The sequence below is a fragment of the Ziziphus jujuba genome, chromosome 4, assembly GCF_031755915.1.
Source record: "Ziziphus jujuba cultivar Dongzao chromosome 4, ASM3175591v1".
NCBI lineage: Eukaryota > Viridiplantae > Streptophyta > Magnoliopsida > Rosales > Rhamnaceae > Ziziphus > Ziziphus jujuba.
The window spans coordinates 4,334,199-4,351,493 of record NC_083382.1 but is presented as its reverse complement, the minus strand read 5'-3'; the positions used below and the strand labels follow the sequence as shown (position 1 = coordinate 4,351,493).

At 31.5% G+C, this 17,295-nt stretch overlaps 2 protein-coding genes across 5 annotated transcripts; both read left to right on the top strand.

Moving 5' to 3' along the window:
* Positions 1–440: 440 nt before the first annotated feature.
* LOC107416084 (protein DETOXIFICATION 3) lies at positions 441–5,936 on the top strand. Of its 4 annotated transcripts, XR_009638831.1 has the most exons (8): positions 448–815; positions 2,794–3,338; positions 3,438–3,524; positions 3,627–3,683; positions 3,805–4,043; positions 4,257–4,462; positions 4,615–4,743; positions 5,497–5,936. XR_009638831.1 is itself a non-coding variant. In XM_048472833.2 (7 exons), the coding sequence occupies exons 1-7, from the start codon at positions 579–581 to the stop codon at positions 4,669–4,671; spliced, it is 1,428 nt and encodes a 475-aa protein (XP_048328790.2). In that variant the 5' UTR covers positions 448–578; the 3' UTR covers positions 4,672–5,936. The 4 variants fall into 4 exon arrangements, 2 of the variants coding, with proteins under 2 accessions (XP_060672869.1, XP_048328790.2); XR_009638832.1 differs by lacking the exon at positions 4,257–4,462 and having other exon boundaries at positions 441–815; XM_048472833.2 differs by having other exon boundaries at positions 4,615–5,936.
* Positions 5,937–10,139: 4,203 nt separating this feature from the next.
* On the top strand, positions 10,140–16,863 carry LOC107416100 (protein DETOXIFICATION 9). Its single transcript, XM_016024554.4, has 7 exons — positions 10,140–10,526; positions 14,796–15,340; positions 15,450–15,536; positions 15,632–15,688; positions 15,809–16,047; positions 16,220–16,425; positions 16,544–16,863. The coding sequence occupies exons 1-7, from the start codon at positions 10,227–10,229 to the stop codon at positions 16,607–16,609; spliced, it is 1,500 nt and encodes a 499-aa protein (XP_015880040.2). The 5' UTR covers positions 10,140–10,226; the 3' UTR covers positions 16,610–16,863.
* Positions 16,864–17,295: the final 432 nt, after the last annotated feature.

Below are 17,295 nucleotides of genomic sequence, written 5' to 3'. Positions count from 1 at the left end.
CTAAATTGACGAGGTAATATGGTAAATCTATATATCAATGTTTATAGTTTGGTAAATATGATAAATGATAATGAAACTTGGACTTTTACTATGATAACAAATGATAATGAAGCTTGAACCTATATTACGACAAATGATTGTGAAATTTGAACCTCTTATCTTTTATCAAAATCCAAATTACTTACCAACCCATCGTTCCCATTTCTGATACTCCCATGCAAGCATAAGGGTCGACAAAAGTCGTACTCGTGGGAATACCATGGATTTTTCCAGCCCATCTATTCAGCTGGATTTCAATTTGTTTCAGCTGGTAATTCAGCTATTTTTGACTTCAAGGGCATTTATTTCCACTACTCCAAAATAAAGTAACTTTTGGTTTTTTGGTAATAAATGAACTTTTGGTTAAGGTACAAATACAATTATTATCCGCGTCATGTGATCTCTTTTTTTTTTTTGGGTGAATCCGCGTCATGTGATCCGAAAATATAACAAAAAGCTGCATTTACATTAATCTCTTTTTATATACTTTCGGTCACCCCCAGTCCCACTCCAAATTAGCTATCTCACCAAATAGTAGTATGGCCACGGAAGAGCCACTTTTGGCCAAAACCTTGGAAGAAAGAAAATGGAGGAGTGCTATAACAGAGGAGCTGAAAAAGCTTATATCCATGGCAGCTCCGATGATGGTGGTGAGTGTGTCTCAGTACCTGTTGCAGGTGGTTTCGGTGATGATGGCCGGTCATATCGATGAACTCTCGCTCTCCGGTGTTGCCATCGCCTCCTCTTTCACCAACGTTACTGGCTTCAGTCTTCTTGTAAACTTCTTTCTCTCTCTCTCAAACTCAAATATCACTTCTAATTCTTTTACCATTTCTTCATCCACCTTTTATACATAACCATATAATGTGTGTTTCCATCTTTACATGTCTAGTTTACAATAAATTTTCTTTCATCATTTTAGGCAATTGTTTCTGAAGCATGTTGAACAACTGAATCTGTTATCTGTTTAGTTATATATTTGAGTTTTGCTGTTAATTGTCATATTACAAGCAGGATCCATTTTTGACATGATAAATTGTTAATTGATTGCACTTTTCTTATTTTTATTTTTTAAAATTTTTAGTACTAAAATTCTAATATAGAAAGGTAAAATTAACCAATTAAACTATCAAATAAATACGATGGTCTTTTTTCTCTTAGACAGTAAAGAAAATGACTAAATGTATTGGATACTATTTTGAGTTTGACTTTTATGCAAAAAAGTCGATGCATATTTAGCTGGCCAAAAGCTATATATTTACACATTTGTTGCTTAGTAATTGGACGATTGTTATAATCAGATTACTAAAGCTTGTTAAAGAAATTGTTAATTAGGGAAGCACGAGCGATTAAACAAACTCATTATAAAAAGCTATAATAAAACCCTGTTCCTTCACAATTTACTAGAACATTGTACCTTTTTCTTTTTTTGGTGAATTACTAGAACATTGTACCTAAGAAAAGGAACCAGTAGCTTTTTGTATTGGGGTTTTCTTGGTAATAGATTTAGTATTCGTGTCTGCTCTATGATTATTTTTACCGGCCTAACATTTGGGCCCTAGTACTACAAGTCTACCACAACCACAAATTTAAATATCATATTCTTGACCGCTGATTGTTTTCGTGTTTGGTCAGCTGAAAATTTAAGCACTCTTATACGACGTCTGCTGTAGTATGAAATTACTTAAATTACAATTACTAGAACATTGTACCTAAGAAAAGGGACCAGTAGCTTTTTGTATTGGGGTTTTCTTGGTAATAGACTCAGTATTCGTGTCTGCTGTATGATTATTTTGACCGGCCTAACATTTGGGCCCTAGAACTACAAGTCTACCACAACCACAAATTTAAATATCATATTCTTGACCGCTGATTGTATTCGTGGCACTCTTATTTTAAATAATTTCAAACTACGGCCAAATTCTTCTATTTGAACCCAATCAAATAAGCGATTCACGCAAGTCCAATCCAGATAAGAAAAGTGTAAGGAAAAACCAACCCAGATCAAGCCGAGAAGACAAAGATTGAGACTTTTTCCATCTAAAGAATTCAGTCAATTCGGATTATCATTAAAACTTAAAACTTTGTTTTTATACTAATTACGTTGACAATACTTGATAATTACCAGTTTTGCTAATATAGTAAGAAGACACTATCACCAATTTTGCTAACAAAACAAAAGCTCACTAGAAGACAAAACCAGCTCAGCATTATGCAGCCGATGACGTGGTTTTGGCTTACATAGTTTCTTAAGCAGTTAATTAACCAAATAGTTAAGACCTGTAAAAACAAAAACAAAAACAAAAACAAAAAAAAAAAAAAACAAAAAAACAAATAAATTAACTATAAAGGAGAAGAAGTAAAAACATAAACACCAAATTGAATAATTGAGTTGGATTTTGTTTTTATTTTATTTTTTTCCCTTTCAAGTTTATAATTATTTAAAATGTTTAACAAACTTTAATAATGCAAACTAACACTAATAAACATTTAAGTTAAGTAAATTTCACACAATTAAGTAGAAAAAAAAAATTAATAACCAATAAGTTACCAAACAGCATCTTATTTTATTTTATTAGTTTCTTTGTTATAATCTTTTATTTACTTAAACATTTTTACCATTAAGACCAAAAATGAGAGAGAGAGAGAGAGAGAGAGAGAGAGAGAGAGAGAATGTTATTCATTTATTTGTTTTTTATAATCTTTAACATTATTTACCACGATAATAAGACCTTGAAATTCAAAGCTGTACAGGTTGGAATGGCTGGTGCATTGGAAACTTTATGTGGGCAAGCTTATGGAGCAGGACAATATCACAAATTTGGAATGTACGCTTATTGTGCTGTAATTTCTCTTATGTTGGTCTGTTTACCAATATCCCTCCTTTGGGTATTCATAGAGGATTTGCTTATATTGATTGGCCAAGACCCCTTAATCTCCCATCAAGCTGGAAAATATGCAATCTTACTCATCCCTGCACTTTTCGCACACTCTATTCTGCAATCACTGATCCGCTACTTCCTATCTCAGGGTTTGATCCTTCCAATGCTAATAAGCTCATGTTCCACTCTATGTTTCCATATACCGGTTTGTTGGGTTTTAGTTTATAAATTGGAACTGGGAAGCACTGGAGCAGCAATGTCCATATGTTTATCATATTGGTTGAGTGTGATTTTCCTCTCTTTATACATGAAGTATTCTTCAAAATGTAACAAAACTCGTGTCGCATTTTCGACTGAAGTATTCTCGAGCATTAAGGAGTTTATATGCTTTGCTGTTCCTTCTGCTGTTATGGTTTGGTAAATATTATGTTTCTACTCCCTAGTTAGGATGCTTAAATTTCTATTAGATTTAACATTTTGTTTCTCTATATATGCTAATCAAAGATCATGTAACAGTCTTGAATGGTGGTCATTTGAGCTGCTCATTTTGCTGTCTGGACTCTTACCAAATCCGAAACTCGAAACTTCAGTCCTTTCAATTTGGTAATACTTCTTTAACTATATGTTATATGATTATGAAGACTAATGTATATGCAATGTCATCTACTATAGATTGCTTTTTAATGCCTCAAAATGTATGAGCAGCCTTACTACAACTTCATTGCACTATTTCGTACCATATGGGGTTGGTGCTGCTGCAAGGTATACATGTTATATCTATATCCCTTCACATTTCGTAATTAAAATTAGAAAAAAAAAAATAATAATAAAACTTGATTCTTGGTTCTTTGATTTTCTTACTATGAACTTTCAAACTTTGCAGCACAAGAGTGTCCAATGAATTAGGAGCTGGTAATTCGCGTGGAGCTCAGATTGCAGTTCATTCAGTGATGATGCTTGCAGTGATAGAGGCAGTTGTTCTAAGCACAATTGTGTTCTGCTGTCGCTCTGTTGTGGGATATGCTTACAGCAATGTTAAGGAAGTTGTGGATTATGTGGAAACAATAACTCCTCTGCTTTCTCTTTCCTTTATCATGGACAGCCTAATGGCTGTACTTTCTGGTTTGTTCATTTCCTTATATATAGTTTAACTATCTAAGTCTTATGGTGCAACAAATTTGATTATGCTAATTTACTTTTTACTTTCTTGCCAACTAATTTGTTCTTTGAATCAATTCCCTTTGAGAATCAGCAAAATTTGTGTATGTTTGATTGATTTTTTTTTTTTTTATGTGCTGGTCCAATTAAATTCTAACTAATGGTGTCTTATACCAGGGATTGCAAGAGGATGTGGGTGGCAAAATTTAGGGGCTTATGCTAATCTGAGTGCATATTATTTAGTTGGAATTCCAGTAGCAATTATATTGGGATTTCTTGTAGGTCTTAGAGGAATTGGCCTCTGGATAGGAATATTAACTGGGTCTACCGTACAAGTAGTGTTGCTTGCCCTTTTAACTTTCTCCACAAATTGGCAAAAACAGGTAGTTTACGCTATAATTGATCTTTTCCAACACACACTCTTTGTTATTATTTTTTGTTGTGATGATTGAAAATTTTGATGTTGTAATTGTGTTTAAGGTTGATTAATTAAATGTTTCCAAGACTAAAACTGTTTTAAATGTGAATGGTGCAGGCAATCAAGGCAAGGGAAAGGATATTTAAGGAGACATCAAATGGGAGTTTAGCTTAATTAAGGAAACAAACATATTACATATTATATCGTTCATACAGTCCATGTCAAAATAATAACATATTTTTTATGGTTTGTATATTTGTTGAAATACCTATAGGAATTTTTCTTCATTTTTTTTTTTTTTTTTTTTTTAAATTCTCCATCATAACAACCTCATGTGAAACCATTTTGTCCTTTAACAAAGGTTCTAGTGTTCAATCCAATATATATATATACACACACACACACACACATGCATTTCTCACATGATAGTTGAGGTTGCGCACCACTTGATAATATGCGACCAACGCTTTAAAAGGATAGGCATGAAACAAGGAAATTTTCTCCATTATTCATCTATTTGTCAAGGATAGACGTTGATGGCTTACCACTTAGTGGGCCTCCTTGCCCACTTTATAAAGTCAATGTTTCTGCTTCCATGGTTTTACATACTTTCCACTTTTGTGTATATATCTTGAAAAAAGAAAGTTGATCGATGTTTTCATTATTTTTAGTGTATTTTTCTGGATCTTTGTTATATATTTTCATACGAATATGCTCTTCTAATCATATATATAACCATGTTGATGATTATGTACTCTTAAATGGGCATCATTTGAGCTAATTACATTGCTATCTGGGCTTTTACCAAATTCATCAAATGCATCCCAATTTTCACAACCTCAAAATCAGGCTCTGTGGTGTAATTAATTTATTAACTATTCCATGAAGCATTTCTACACCTTTTTTTACTTCTTTTCTGTTTTTATTCTTTTACTGATAAAGCATTTCTACACTTGATAAGCATTAATCTGCATTTTGTACCATTTTTGTACCACCTAGGTTTTGAATGAATTGAGGGCAGGGGAATCAAAAGGGAGCTCAGTTTGCTATGATTTGTGGCAATAGTTCTTGCAATTGAGGAGGCTCTTGTTGTCAGCACCATTCTCTTCAGGTGCCTGCCAATGTTTGCACATATGCTGTTAGAGATGATGATCCAAATTCTAATTGGGCCAACTTGAAAAGCTTCCTGTGTGACCATTTGATGAAATTTATTTTGTAAAAAATTTTTTAAGATTCTGTGATGATAATGGAAGTCGAGGGAGGATAGCTGTGCTATAAGTTTTCAAAGGCCAGTTTGGAATGCGAGAATGAATGGACTTCAATCCTGCCACTTTGAATGGCTCAATATTTATTTCCTTATTATTTTCATAAACTATGTAGGCTTTCAAATTATGCTTATTGGAAATCACTTGACCTAATGAATTTTGTTGGGCATCATATATTCTTGCAGCATTCATGCCCCTCGGTAACTCTTGGAGCATATTGTGGTGTTGGAATTCCATTATCTGCCTTGTTGGAACCATTTTTCTTTTTTCTTTTTTTCCCTCCCCATTTTGGAGTTTTGACAGGCTCATGTACAAGCTATATTGCTCTTACTTTTTACTAAATTCACATTGGCAAAGGCAGGGTCTTTGCTGCTACTCTGGCCTCTCCCATATATATTATGTTTATGTAATTTTTTATTTTTGGAGATAACTAAATTTTACCCTTCAACTATTCTACATTTGGCATTTTGCCCTTTTATTAGAAAACCCCTCACATTGTTCTTAAGATTATAAGCTTGGTTCAAAGAATACTCATATCCTAAATTCGGTCAAAACTAAGGGAAATCCCCTGTTACTTTCCTAGTAGTTTTGTTCAATGAATGCATTTTGCCACACTTTTTAAGAATAATTGCATGGTTGGGTATAGGGGAATAATAATTCACAAGGCAATATGAAAACTTTTATAATTGGAGAGCAAATAGCTAAATATAATATAGTTGAAGAGGTTAAAGTATAATTTTTCTTTTTATTTTAGGAATAGATATCAAATGAGAAAATTAGAGACACCAAACACTAATGATCGTGATATCAAACAGAACCTTATATATATATATATATATATTAAAGACAATATGACATTTTCCTTTTCTTGGGCTAAATAAAGTCAATATGTCTTTTCTTGGTGAATATAAAGACAGCACGACTTCTTTTTTTTTTTTTTTTTTTTTTTTGGGTGAAATTAAAGACAATACGACTTGAGCTGTCTAGAAGGACCTCATATCATACGTATATAGTTTAGTGTATAAAATGTTAATGGTGGTCAATTATTATATGTCTTATCTTTTGCAAAGCAACTGCAAGATAAGAAAGGGATCAATCATTATGTTGCAAAAAAACAATTAAAAATTAAAAAAAAAAATAGGGGATAAGAAAGTTGGTTCTGCCAAACGGAAAAGTTAGAGCGGCAGATTTTATATTGTGGTTTTTCCATGGCATAATAATGCAGGCAGACAAGGCAAGGAAGAGAATATTCCAGGGACCCTGAGCAGATAACACTAAAGCGACTATCATGATAATACAACCTGGAAAGATATATAACCCAAAATAATAAAGTCTGATTAATAATTAATAAGTAACATTTACAGCTGAGTTTAATGAGTTGGGATCTTTACTTAGCAGTTTGCTTAAAAAACTCTTTGTCTTTGCATTAGTAACGCTGAAAGTGTGAAATCCATAAAAGAAAAGAAAAGTAATAATATATAAGATTTAAATTTTTATTAGTTGGTTGAAATATTCAGGAAACTCTCTCAATCAACCATTTTGGGCAATCAATATATTAGTCAATTAATCCCTTCCGTTTTCCCCTTATATATTATCAGGCTACACTGCTTTTTTTGTTCCTTTCTGTAAGCATGCTTATTATAAATGTGTATAAAACATTGCAAGTTGCAAGAAATATTTAGTCCAATCTGTGTGGTTGGTATTATCAGCCCTGTAATACAAAAGCCGCCCCCCACCCCCAATATAATATATATCCAAAGCTAAAAAAATGAAGAAAAATACAATCATCACATGGAAGGAAAAACCTACGTAAAATGGCAGCACTGAATTATCCATAACACTTTTAACTATTATATGCCCAAAAAAACAAAAAAACACATATTATATATATAAACAAAATTATCAATAACTTATTAAGGTGTCAAGATGAAGTATATAAATCCTGTAAAATATTTATTTAGTATTTGATTATAGAAGGGTTAATGAGCCATATCATCTATAAAATATTTACGTTTCATTCTTTATATATATATATATATACACTTATTTTTCACGTGTTTTCTTCAATCAATATTGTTAAAATCATTGTTGTTGTTATTGTTTTTTTTTTTTTTCTCTTAAAGTTGTGAATATCATGAATTGTATATACAACCTAGTAACTTGGTGGAGATTAACCGAAAACCTAGTGACTTGGAGAACTAAACGGTAAAAATAAAACCAAACTTGAGAGTGTACTATGTATCCGACTCAATTAACATAACCCAAGTTACAGGACACATTCATGGAGTAAAAGTTTTTCTGCAAAAAAACAAAAAAAATTAATGGAGTAAATGTTTCTCTCCTATTTGTCATTTTATAGTACGGAGATGATCTTCTTTTTCATGAATGAATTACGGAGATGATCTTCTTTTTTGGGGGTAAGTTAGGCAGTTTGTATCCAAGTATCATGAATGGTTTGGACACAATCTAACAAATATGAGAAAAATCAGTTTTGTTTTTGTCCAACATGGTCCTCCGATGAACAAAGGCTACAATCAAGACTATATAAAGAACAAAGAAAAATTGTCACTTCAAAATTATTGTACTATAAAATGGCAAATGGGACAGGTTGGGCGGGGTCGAGCTTTCAATTCTCATCTTTAGTCTCCCTAGGGAATGATATTATCGTTCCTGTCCCAATCTTTTTATAATTAAGAAACAAAGCACATAGGAAATGAGACTATCGTTCCTGTCCCAATCTTTCTATAATTTAGAAAAAAAAAAAACACATTATTTATTTTAATATCTGTAATTTATTTTTATCGTTTTAAGAAAATCATATAATTTCGTGTAAATTTTATAATAGCTCCTTTCATTTAAGCTGTATTTAATGAAATAATTCAACTGACATAAGCATAAATTTGTTGCATTTGTCAAATTTATTGTTATTCAAAATTTTACCAAACCGAACCCTTTAATTAAAAATCTAAGGTTAAAATCGTCAACAAAAAAAAATGTACATATTTAGTTATTACATGGCTCGAGCTATAATGAATAAAATAATAATAAATAAAAAAAAGAGACGGCACTAATTAGCTCGCTTGGTTGAGCGCTGCTACCCAAGCCAAGGCGTGCTGGGTTCGAGTCATGGAGTGGGGTGGGCATAGGATACAGCAAAAAAAAAAAATATATATATATATATATATACTTAGAGGACAGTTTATATTTTGGACAACCGATTAGTTCGAATGTTGCAAACCCAACAATTTTATTATTTCACTTTTTCTTTTTATAATTAAAGAATTGTTCCTACTAGGTAATTTTGGAAGCACATGTGGTTGCTTTTTTTCTCCTGTCTGTGGTAGGGTAGGGTAGGTAGGTAGGTGCATAAAAAAAATAATAATATAAAATAAAAAAAGGAGCAAAACAACCATTAATTGTAAATGGATAGTAACAAAAAAACAAAATAGTCATATTTCATACAGGGAGGTTCATGCATTCTAAACACCTTGCAAGTGTTTTTTTTTAATTACAGTAAGTTATCTTTATGAGTTATAAAAATATAATAAGGAGGATATTTGTTTGTAATAAAAAAAATTTAAAAATATACAGTATAATATATTTTCCTAAACATCTTATGCATGTTATATAAAAAAATATTTTTTTTTGGGACATTTTTCGATTTATTCAATGTAATAATCCATTTGCAAAGTTATTCTTCACTATAACATTGATTCGGAATTCAAATGTGGTGCTTTTAGTTTGTAGTCATGAATTCGTTTGGATACCATTACACCAACTTGTAGGTGGTGATATATTATTTGGGCCGTTGAAGGAAATAAAGGTTTAAATGGTAATTTTCTTTCAAAACTAATTGTGTTACTAAATGACACATAAAATTTGATTTTTTAATTGTTTTACAATTTCATTTTTAATGGTGAATATATATATATATATATATATATCAAATGTAGTTATGAATTCATTTGGATACCATTACTAAATGTAGCGGTCAATATTATTTAGGCCACGGGAGAAAACATTAGAGTAAATAAAGGCTTAAATGGCATTTTCTTGAAAACTAACTGTGTCATGGAAAGGACATGTGTCATTAAAACATAGGGGTATTGATGTAAATTTACTTTGAATTGAAATATAAAAAGGATATTCATGCAAAATAGATTAAAAAACAGGGGTATTGATGTAAAAGGAATTAAAAATAAAAATAAAAATAAAAAAGAAAAGAAAAAGCAGGTGTGTCACGTTTTTTAAGCTTGAGTTGTCAGAATCATTATTACTACACCATTTCACACTCTCAACCAATGAGTCATAATCCACGGATACATATGTCTTTTTTTCTCTCTCTATAAATAGACCCACATTTCTCGAACGTTTCTCCGCGTGTAGGTTCAAGTGTAGTTAAGCTTTAATACAATCACCATTAGAGAGTATAAGAAAAAAAAAAAAAAAAAAAAACAAAAGAAAATGGAAGAGGCTCTATTGCAAAGCAAGAAATTAACATCACCACCATCGTCACCATCAGCATCAGCATCATCATCATCATCGTCGTCATCGTCATCGTCATGGTCTGTAATTACAAAGAAAGCCATGGTAGAAGAGCTGAGGAAGCTCTGCCAGATGGGGGTTCCGATGGTGGTGGTTACAGTGAGTCAGTTCCTTTTGCAAGTCGTTTCCTTGATGATGGCCGGACATCTCGGCGAAATCTCTCTATCCGGCGTCGCAATCGCTACGTCTTTCGCTGACGTCACCGGATTCAGTGTTCTTGTAAGCTTGCCTTTTTTTCTCTCTAATCTCTCGTTTATTTTATTTTTATTTTTATTTTTATTTTTGTTCTGGTTTTAGTTAGTTTTTGCACTTATTTTTTTTATATAATTACTTTTGGTTCTAAAAAGATTAAAAAATTAACTTGTTTTTTTAAATGTGAAAATCAAAATGATGGTAATAAAAAATAAAAAAAATTATGAACATGTGACAAACCCGTGAATGGAAAAAAATATATATATATATATGAACCGGACATGAGGCGGCACTTGGTTCAAGAAAAAATTGTTAACTAATAAGAAAATAAAAATTAAAAAAATTTCAAAGCTAAAATTAGAAATGTTATACTTAAACGGGGCGAACAATTTTTTGTTTTTTTTTTTTTTCGGGTCTTTTTGGGGGAAAAAAGAAAATAAAAAACAATAATAAGAAGCTAAAATTGGAAATGATGTGGTTAAAGGAGATTTTCACATTTTAGAAGATAAGGACTTTATGAATGGTAGAAGCTTTCTACCAACTTTTGCTTCTTTTGCTTTTGGATTTTTGTTAATTAATTTCTAAGTGAACGTATGCTATAAAATAATATTAATAGTAACACACAATAATTTATAAGGTAAGTAAGCTTTTTATGTCGCTTATATATAACCCAAAAAAAAAAAAAAAAAACACTATGATGAAAAGTTTTTATTTATTTTTTTAGGTTTGATGATAGATAATTTTATTTTTCAAGTGAAGAGTTTTTGTTTGTTTTTTGAAGGAATTGAGTTCGTAATTTTTTTATTTTTATTTTTAATGAATAATTGGAGTTGAGTTGGTAGTAGCTAGCTATCGAAAAGCATATGCTCGAACATTCGATGTTCAATTTATATACCCCTATTGTGGGACCGCATACTATTTCAGCTTTTTCTGGTACTAAGCAATTAAGATACTGTGATTTTTTAGTCCCAAACAATTGCATGTCTTTTTTCACTCTTTTTTTTTTTTTTTTTTTTTTTTTTTTTGCTAAACAGACAATTGCATGTCATGATGTCGGTAAATGGGGTAAAATAGATAAAGATTGGATATAATATAAGAATAGTCCAAATACGATTAACCATGAAATAGATAAAGATTGGATATGATATAAGAATAGTCAAAATACGGTTAACCATGCTATCAAACAGTAGTTGCCATTCATTATTGTACCATTGGGATGCTCATTTTTGTTGCTTTAACCCGGGGTATCAACAACTCTCTCTTTAAATTGCCATTTGCTCAAAATTTTCTATTTTTATTTTTCAAAAAATAATAAAAAATGTTTTATATTTCATTCCACACAACCCTCTTATTTCACCTACCCTCTTACAACAATTTTTGTTTTTGTTTTTTGGTAATAAAAAAAACTTAATACACCATGCATATATCTCTAACAACCCAATTTGATACCCACCTTTTCACATGTGTGGATTCCATATAAGATGTGAGACAGAGGATACACACACACACACACACACACACACACATGTGAAGCTTCTCCCTATTCCGACTGTTTCGTTTATACTTGAGAGATTTAAAACAAAGCTCAAATCCGGGAGTATAAAAAGATTATATAAATTTTCATATCATTCTTTGAAAAATAAAATCAAATATTTAAAACAATTTATGTGAACGTCGGTGAAGTTTGTAAAGCTTGTTTACTTTTCAAAAGATAGAAATAGGTGGACCATGAATTAGGTGGATATTTTATTCCAACAGTAGTGTAATATGGATAAGAAAGTGCATGCATTATCTTGTCTTTTTTGTATCTTGATAAGAAAATTTGCAATTTCTTTTTTGTTTAATAACATGTCAATGATGTTGATATGTATACATACATATATATATATATATATATATATCTATATAACTAATTTAATGGAATATTTTAGGATTTTATATTAAAGAAAGAATTGCTTTAGGCTCATAATGTAAATATCGAAAATTAAATTCTATAAAGCTGGAAGTATGAACAATTGATTAATTATTAAGGAAACGGAGAAACAAGTTTTATTATTTAAGTTGTTATACTTAAAAGAAAAGACGAAAAGAAGATGAGAAATATAAAAGAAAATAATTTAAGGTCTTTTAGATAATTAAAAGAAAGAGTTTTAAGTTGTGGTAGGAAATTAGAATTTCTGCAATAAAAGATTGGACTGGACTGGAATATAAAATTGAATAATTAAAATGTAATTCAATATTAAATGACAATTTAAATGGAATTTAAAATAATCCAATCTACTCTTAACATAGTCAAATCTAGTCAGTCATGTAACACAAATTACCCTTAACGTGGGCCAATAATGTTGGTTTAGAGGTGGAGCGTGTGTGACGTGTCCTTCGTCTAAGGGTGTGTTTGGTCTTACCTTAAAATTGCTGAAAAATTCCCACGTGGCTACTGTGAGCTGGCTGAATTGGACTCTCTTTATTACTTCGATAAATGGTCCATCATCAATGCTTTGGCAGGTTGACCGTTATGATCGACACCTTCTAGTGCTAATATATATATATATATATATATATATATTTTGTCATAATTAAAAATAATGCATTCAGAGTAATTTTTTATTATTATTTATAATTGATATCTAATCCCATTGAATAATAGTCAAAATTGTTTGAATTTGATAGTTTTCTTTCTTTTTTTTTTTTTTTTTGGCTAAAAAGTATACTATTTGCCAATAGATTTGTATGAAAACCTCTTAATATATTTCAGGATTAAAAATAATGAATTTTATAAAAAAATGTGGTGTTTTAAATTGTTAATTATACCGTACAAACATAATATTCGATTGATCTGGGTAAAGATGTTTTCTTAAAGCTACATCTGGCAATTGAGTAAAACAATTGAGAAAATCGAGAGCCAAATCTTATACCGATCCAATTGGAATATATATGATTAGGATCGAATGATTGAATTATGAATTTACAACTTTTTTTTTTTTTTCTATATGTTGAATAATAAAATAATAGAAATTAAAATAAAATAAAAATCGTCACCATAAACAAAATTCTAAAATCATAGATCTGGATTTAGGAATTTCTATATGATTAGAAAAGATAGGCTCTTAGCCTCGAGTTTTCGCAGTTGATTGACCCTACACTGCATTTTGATGACAGCCCCATCTCTGAAAAACTTTCCCGAGTTTGTGCATTTTATTTTTTCTTTTTTAAGCGTGTAGATAATTACCATTTTGGATCCCAACATTCATTGAAGTCGCATCAAAGTAGGGTTTTTGTTTTTCTTGGCCTTATAAGGCTGACCAGAAGAAAACAAAGCTGGGTCTTTATCTCAAATGCCACGTAAATGGGAATATATATGTATATATATATAAAATAAATAAATAAAGACAGTCCAAAACTCAGTACCACACAATTCCTTCTACAGTGCCAAAGTACACCATTATCAAGTTGTCCCCTCTATGTCCACAATTCATTATCGGTGTTTTAAATGCTTAGTAATACGTGTGTGGTCAATATTGCAACTGTTAATATCTTTTTTTTTCCTTTAAAAAAAAAAAAAAAAAGAATTGCGATTTTGACCCATTCTTCTTGCTGGTGTTTAATTACAATTTTGCAATGCCAAGCTATAAAGTACATTTTCGTATTTTTATGTATTCAATTTATAAAATTTCAGAAAAATAAACGATAAAATACGAAAAGGTGAAATTAGAGGAAAAATGAAAATTTAATAGGTTTTCATGTAGTTTATGAATATACAAAATAATTACGCAATAAACGCCAAAACTAAAGGTGTTAAAATAATATACCATGATGTATATATGTATATGAAAATGAGTAGTTTTAGTAGGATATACTGCTTGTTATTTTAGATTAATTTTCTTTTAAGAAATCGACTGAACTGTTGAGTTGTCAAAGGATGATGGTATTCTGTTGTAGGAAATCAGACTGAAGATTGCTTTTGCCCAGCCCAAAATGTTATTATTTTGTTGTTTCTGTTTGGCCTAGTTCAAAAACTAGATTTTTTAATGAAGAAAATGAAAAACAAGATTTTTTAAAGAAGAAAATGAATTAGACATTTTGCTAAGCTTAAAACAAAAGTTTTAGACCCATAAATGCTATAACAATAAGAATTCTCCCAAATATTTCTTAGCTAAACGTGTTTTTTGGTTTTTGAAGCCAAAAAAAATTGTTTATGGAAGGTGTAAAATAAGTATGAACATTGCATTTTCCAAGTATTCTGATTATTTCTCCATGTACTGTATAAATTATTGACTGATTGTGATTCTCATGCAGTTAGGAATGGCTGGTGCATTGGAAACTTTATGTGGGCAAACATTTGGAGCTGAACAATATGATAAGCTAGGAAACTACACTTTCTGTTCAATCATCACTCTTCTTTTTGTTTGTCTACCTGTCTCTCTGCTTTGGATTTTCATGGAGAAAATTCTTGTATTGTTTGGCCAAGACCCTTCAATCTCACATATTGGTGGAAAATATTGCATTTTCCTCATCCCTGCACTATTTGGCTACGCCATTCTTCAGTCTCTGGTTCGATACTTCCAATCTCAGAGCTTGATTTTTCCTATGGTTGCCACTTCCTGTGCAGTCTTAGTTTTGCATGTTCCTCTTTGTTGGGTTATGGTTTTTAAGTTGGGTTTAGGAATTACTGGAGCAGCATTATCGATTGGCATCTCGTATTGGGTGAGTGTTGTTGGACTTGGACTTTATGTCAAGTATTCTTCAGCTTGTGAGAAAACCCGTGTCCACGTTACTATGGACGCCCTTAGACACGTTGGGGAGTTTGTCCGCTTTGCAATCCCATCTGCTGTCATGGTTTGGTAAGTTTTTCGTTTGAATATATTGGAACGAAATTGGTATTTTTAAAGTTGTTTTCTCATGATACGTAATACTTGTCACTAACAATGATATGTTCTGATGATCATGTAGTCTTGAATGGGCATCATTTGAGCTGCTCGTATTGCTTTCTGGGTTTCTACCAAATGCAGAACTTGAAACTTCAGTTCTTTCCGTATGGTATGCTTTTTTTCCAATCAAGATTAAAGCAATCCAAGGAGATCAAATTAACTCATCAAAATTTCTCACTGATCTCGTAACTTTTTTATGTGCAGCCTTAACACCACTACATTGCATTTCTACATTCCTTATGGAATTGGTGCTGCTGCAAGGTTAGCTCTAAATCTACATCTTAAACAAATGCAATTTTGTAGACACACGCGCACAAAAATTCTGTCTCTCCATGAAGTATGTTTACATTAGAAGAACTAAAATCTCTCTCATTTTTGTAGCACCCGGGTTTCGAATGAATTGGGAGCAGGGAATTCAAAGGGAGCTCAAGTGGCTATGATTGTGGTGATGATTGTTGCAGTTGGGGAGGCTGCTGTTGTGAGCACCATTCTCTACTGCTGTAGATATGTTCTGGGATATGGTTTTAGCAATGAGAAAGAAGTTGTAGATTATGTAGCAGAAATGGTCCCTCTGCTTTGTCTCTCAATTACTTCTGACAGCTTATTAGCAGTACTTTCTGGTTAGTAACCCTTTAGCGCTAATTACTTAAAAAGGGAGGGTACCATTTGGGATACTAGACTTTCAGTCTAATCCAGTAGAGTCTAGCATATCAAACGGACACTAAGAGACAACTTTCTCATCTTAGAACAAATCAAATTAAATTTGATGGTTTAATTGCATGGATGATTCAGGGATTGTTAGAGGAAGCGGGTGGCAGGACATAGCGGCTTATGTGAATCTTGGAGCATATTATGGTGTTGGAGTTCCATTATCTACCTTGTTGGCTTTTGTTTTTCATTTAAGAGGGAAAGGACTTTGGTTTGGAGTATTGACAGGCTCTGTTTTGCAAGCTATAGTGCTCTCGCTTATCACCTTTTTCACAAATTGGCAAAAACAGGTTCATATTTTAGCATTTGGTTTCTAACATATAACTTCATGCTATATATATATATATATATATGGATATTAGAAATGTTTACTTATATATTGTTGTTTTTATGTGAATAATAATGCAGGCGGACAAAGCCAGGGAGAGAATATTTCAGGAGACACTCCCAGCTGACTTTAAGGCACTGCCATAACTATGCAAGCTCGGAAAATAAATAAGATTGTGAGAACTAATAAATTAATCAGTTACTTGGCTATATATCTAGCTAGGTGCAAGTTTTGCAATGTGTATAAATTATGTCTTAATTTTTCCACTATATATATTTATTCGTCTAATAGTTATTTTCCTAATTGAATGTTGTTCCTTAATTTCCACCCCCCTACATATCTATTTAATGTGATAGGGGATTCCAATGAATGAAAATAGCTGTGAATTTTGTTCTCGTTACTTTTTCGTTTGGTTGAATACCTTAATAATCATATAATTCGGCACATTTTTTTTTTTTCCAAAAAAATAACCCAAAAAAAAAAAAATACATGAAAAAGAAAATACAACGCAACAAACTTCAAATGTAATTCCATTGCTGCCAACTACAGACCTAAAAAGAAAGGCAATAATAAAAATAGCATAACGATTAAAATAAAATCCGAAATTATAAAATGTTAATACACCCAAATAATTCCCTCTTTTTAACATAACGATATATAGCAGCACTGAATAGCAAAAGCAGAAGTACAACATCTCTCATGCGGGAAATTACACTTACATATACATAAGGCTGACTAAAACGGCGTCGCATGAACCAAACCCAATAAAAGGCATAAACGGGGTTTGTTGGTGCACATGTGACTTGGACTGACTAGTAAGGTGGAGGAGGAG

What these genes read in the sequence shown, in the direction of transcription:
- LOC107416084 (XM_048472833.2), top strand. Translation starts at nt 579, where the DNA reads ATGGCCACGGAAGAGCCACTTTTGGCCAAAACCTTGGAAGAAAGAAAA. An exon ending in TTACTGGCTTCAGTCTTCTT is followed by an intron (nt 816 to 2,793) that starts GTAAACTTCTTT and finishes AAAGCTGTACAG; the next exon opens with GTTGGAATGGCTGGTGCATT. An exon ending in GGGGTTGGTGCTGCTGCAAG is followed by an intron (nt 3,684 to 3,804) that starts GTATACATGTTA and finishes CAAACTTTGCAG; the next exon opens with CACAAGAGTGTCCAATGAAT.
- LOC107416100 (XM_016024554.4), top strand. Translation starts at nt 10,227, where the DNA reads ATGGAAGAGGCTCTATTGCAAAGCAAGAAATTAACATCACCACCATCG. An exon ending in TCACCGGATTCAGTGTTCTT is followed by an intron (nt 10,527 to 14,795) that starts GTAAGCTTGCCT and finishes ATTCTCATGCAG; the next exon opens with TTAGGAATGGCTGGTGCATT. An exon ending in TCACAAATTGGCAAAAACAG is followed by an intron (nt 16,426 to 16,543) that starts GTTCATATTTTA and finishes ATAATAATGCAG; the next exon opens with GCGGACAAAGCCAGGGAGAG.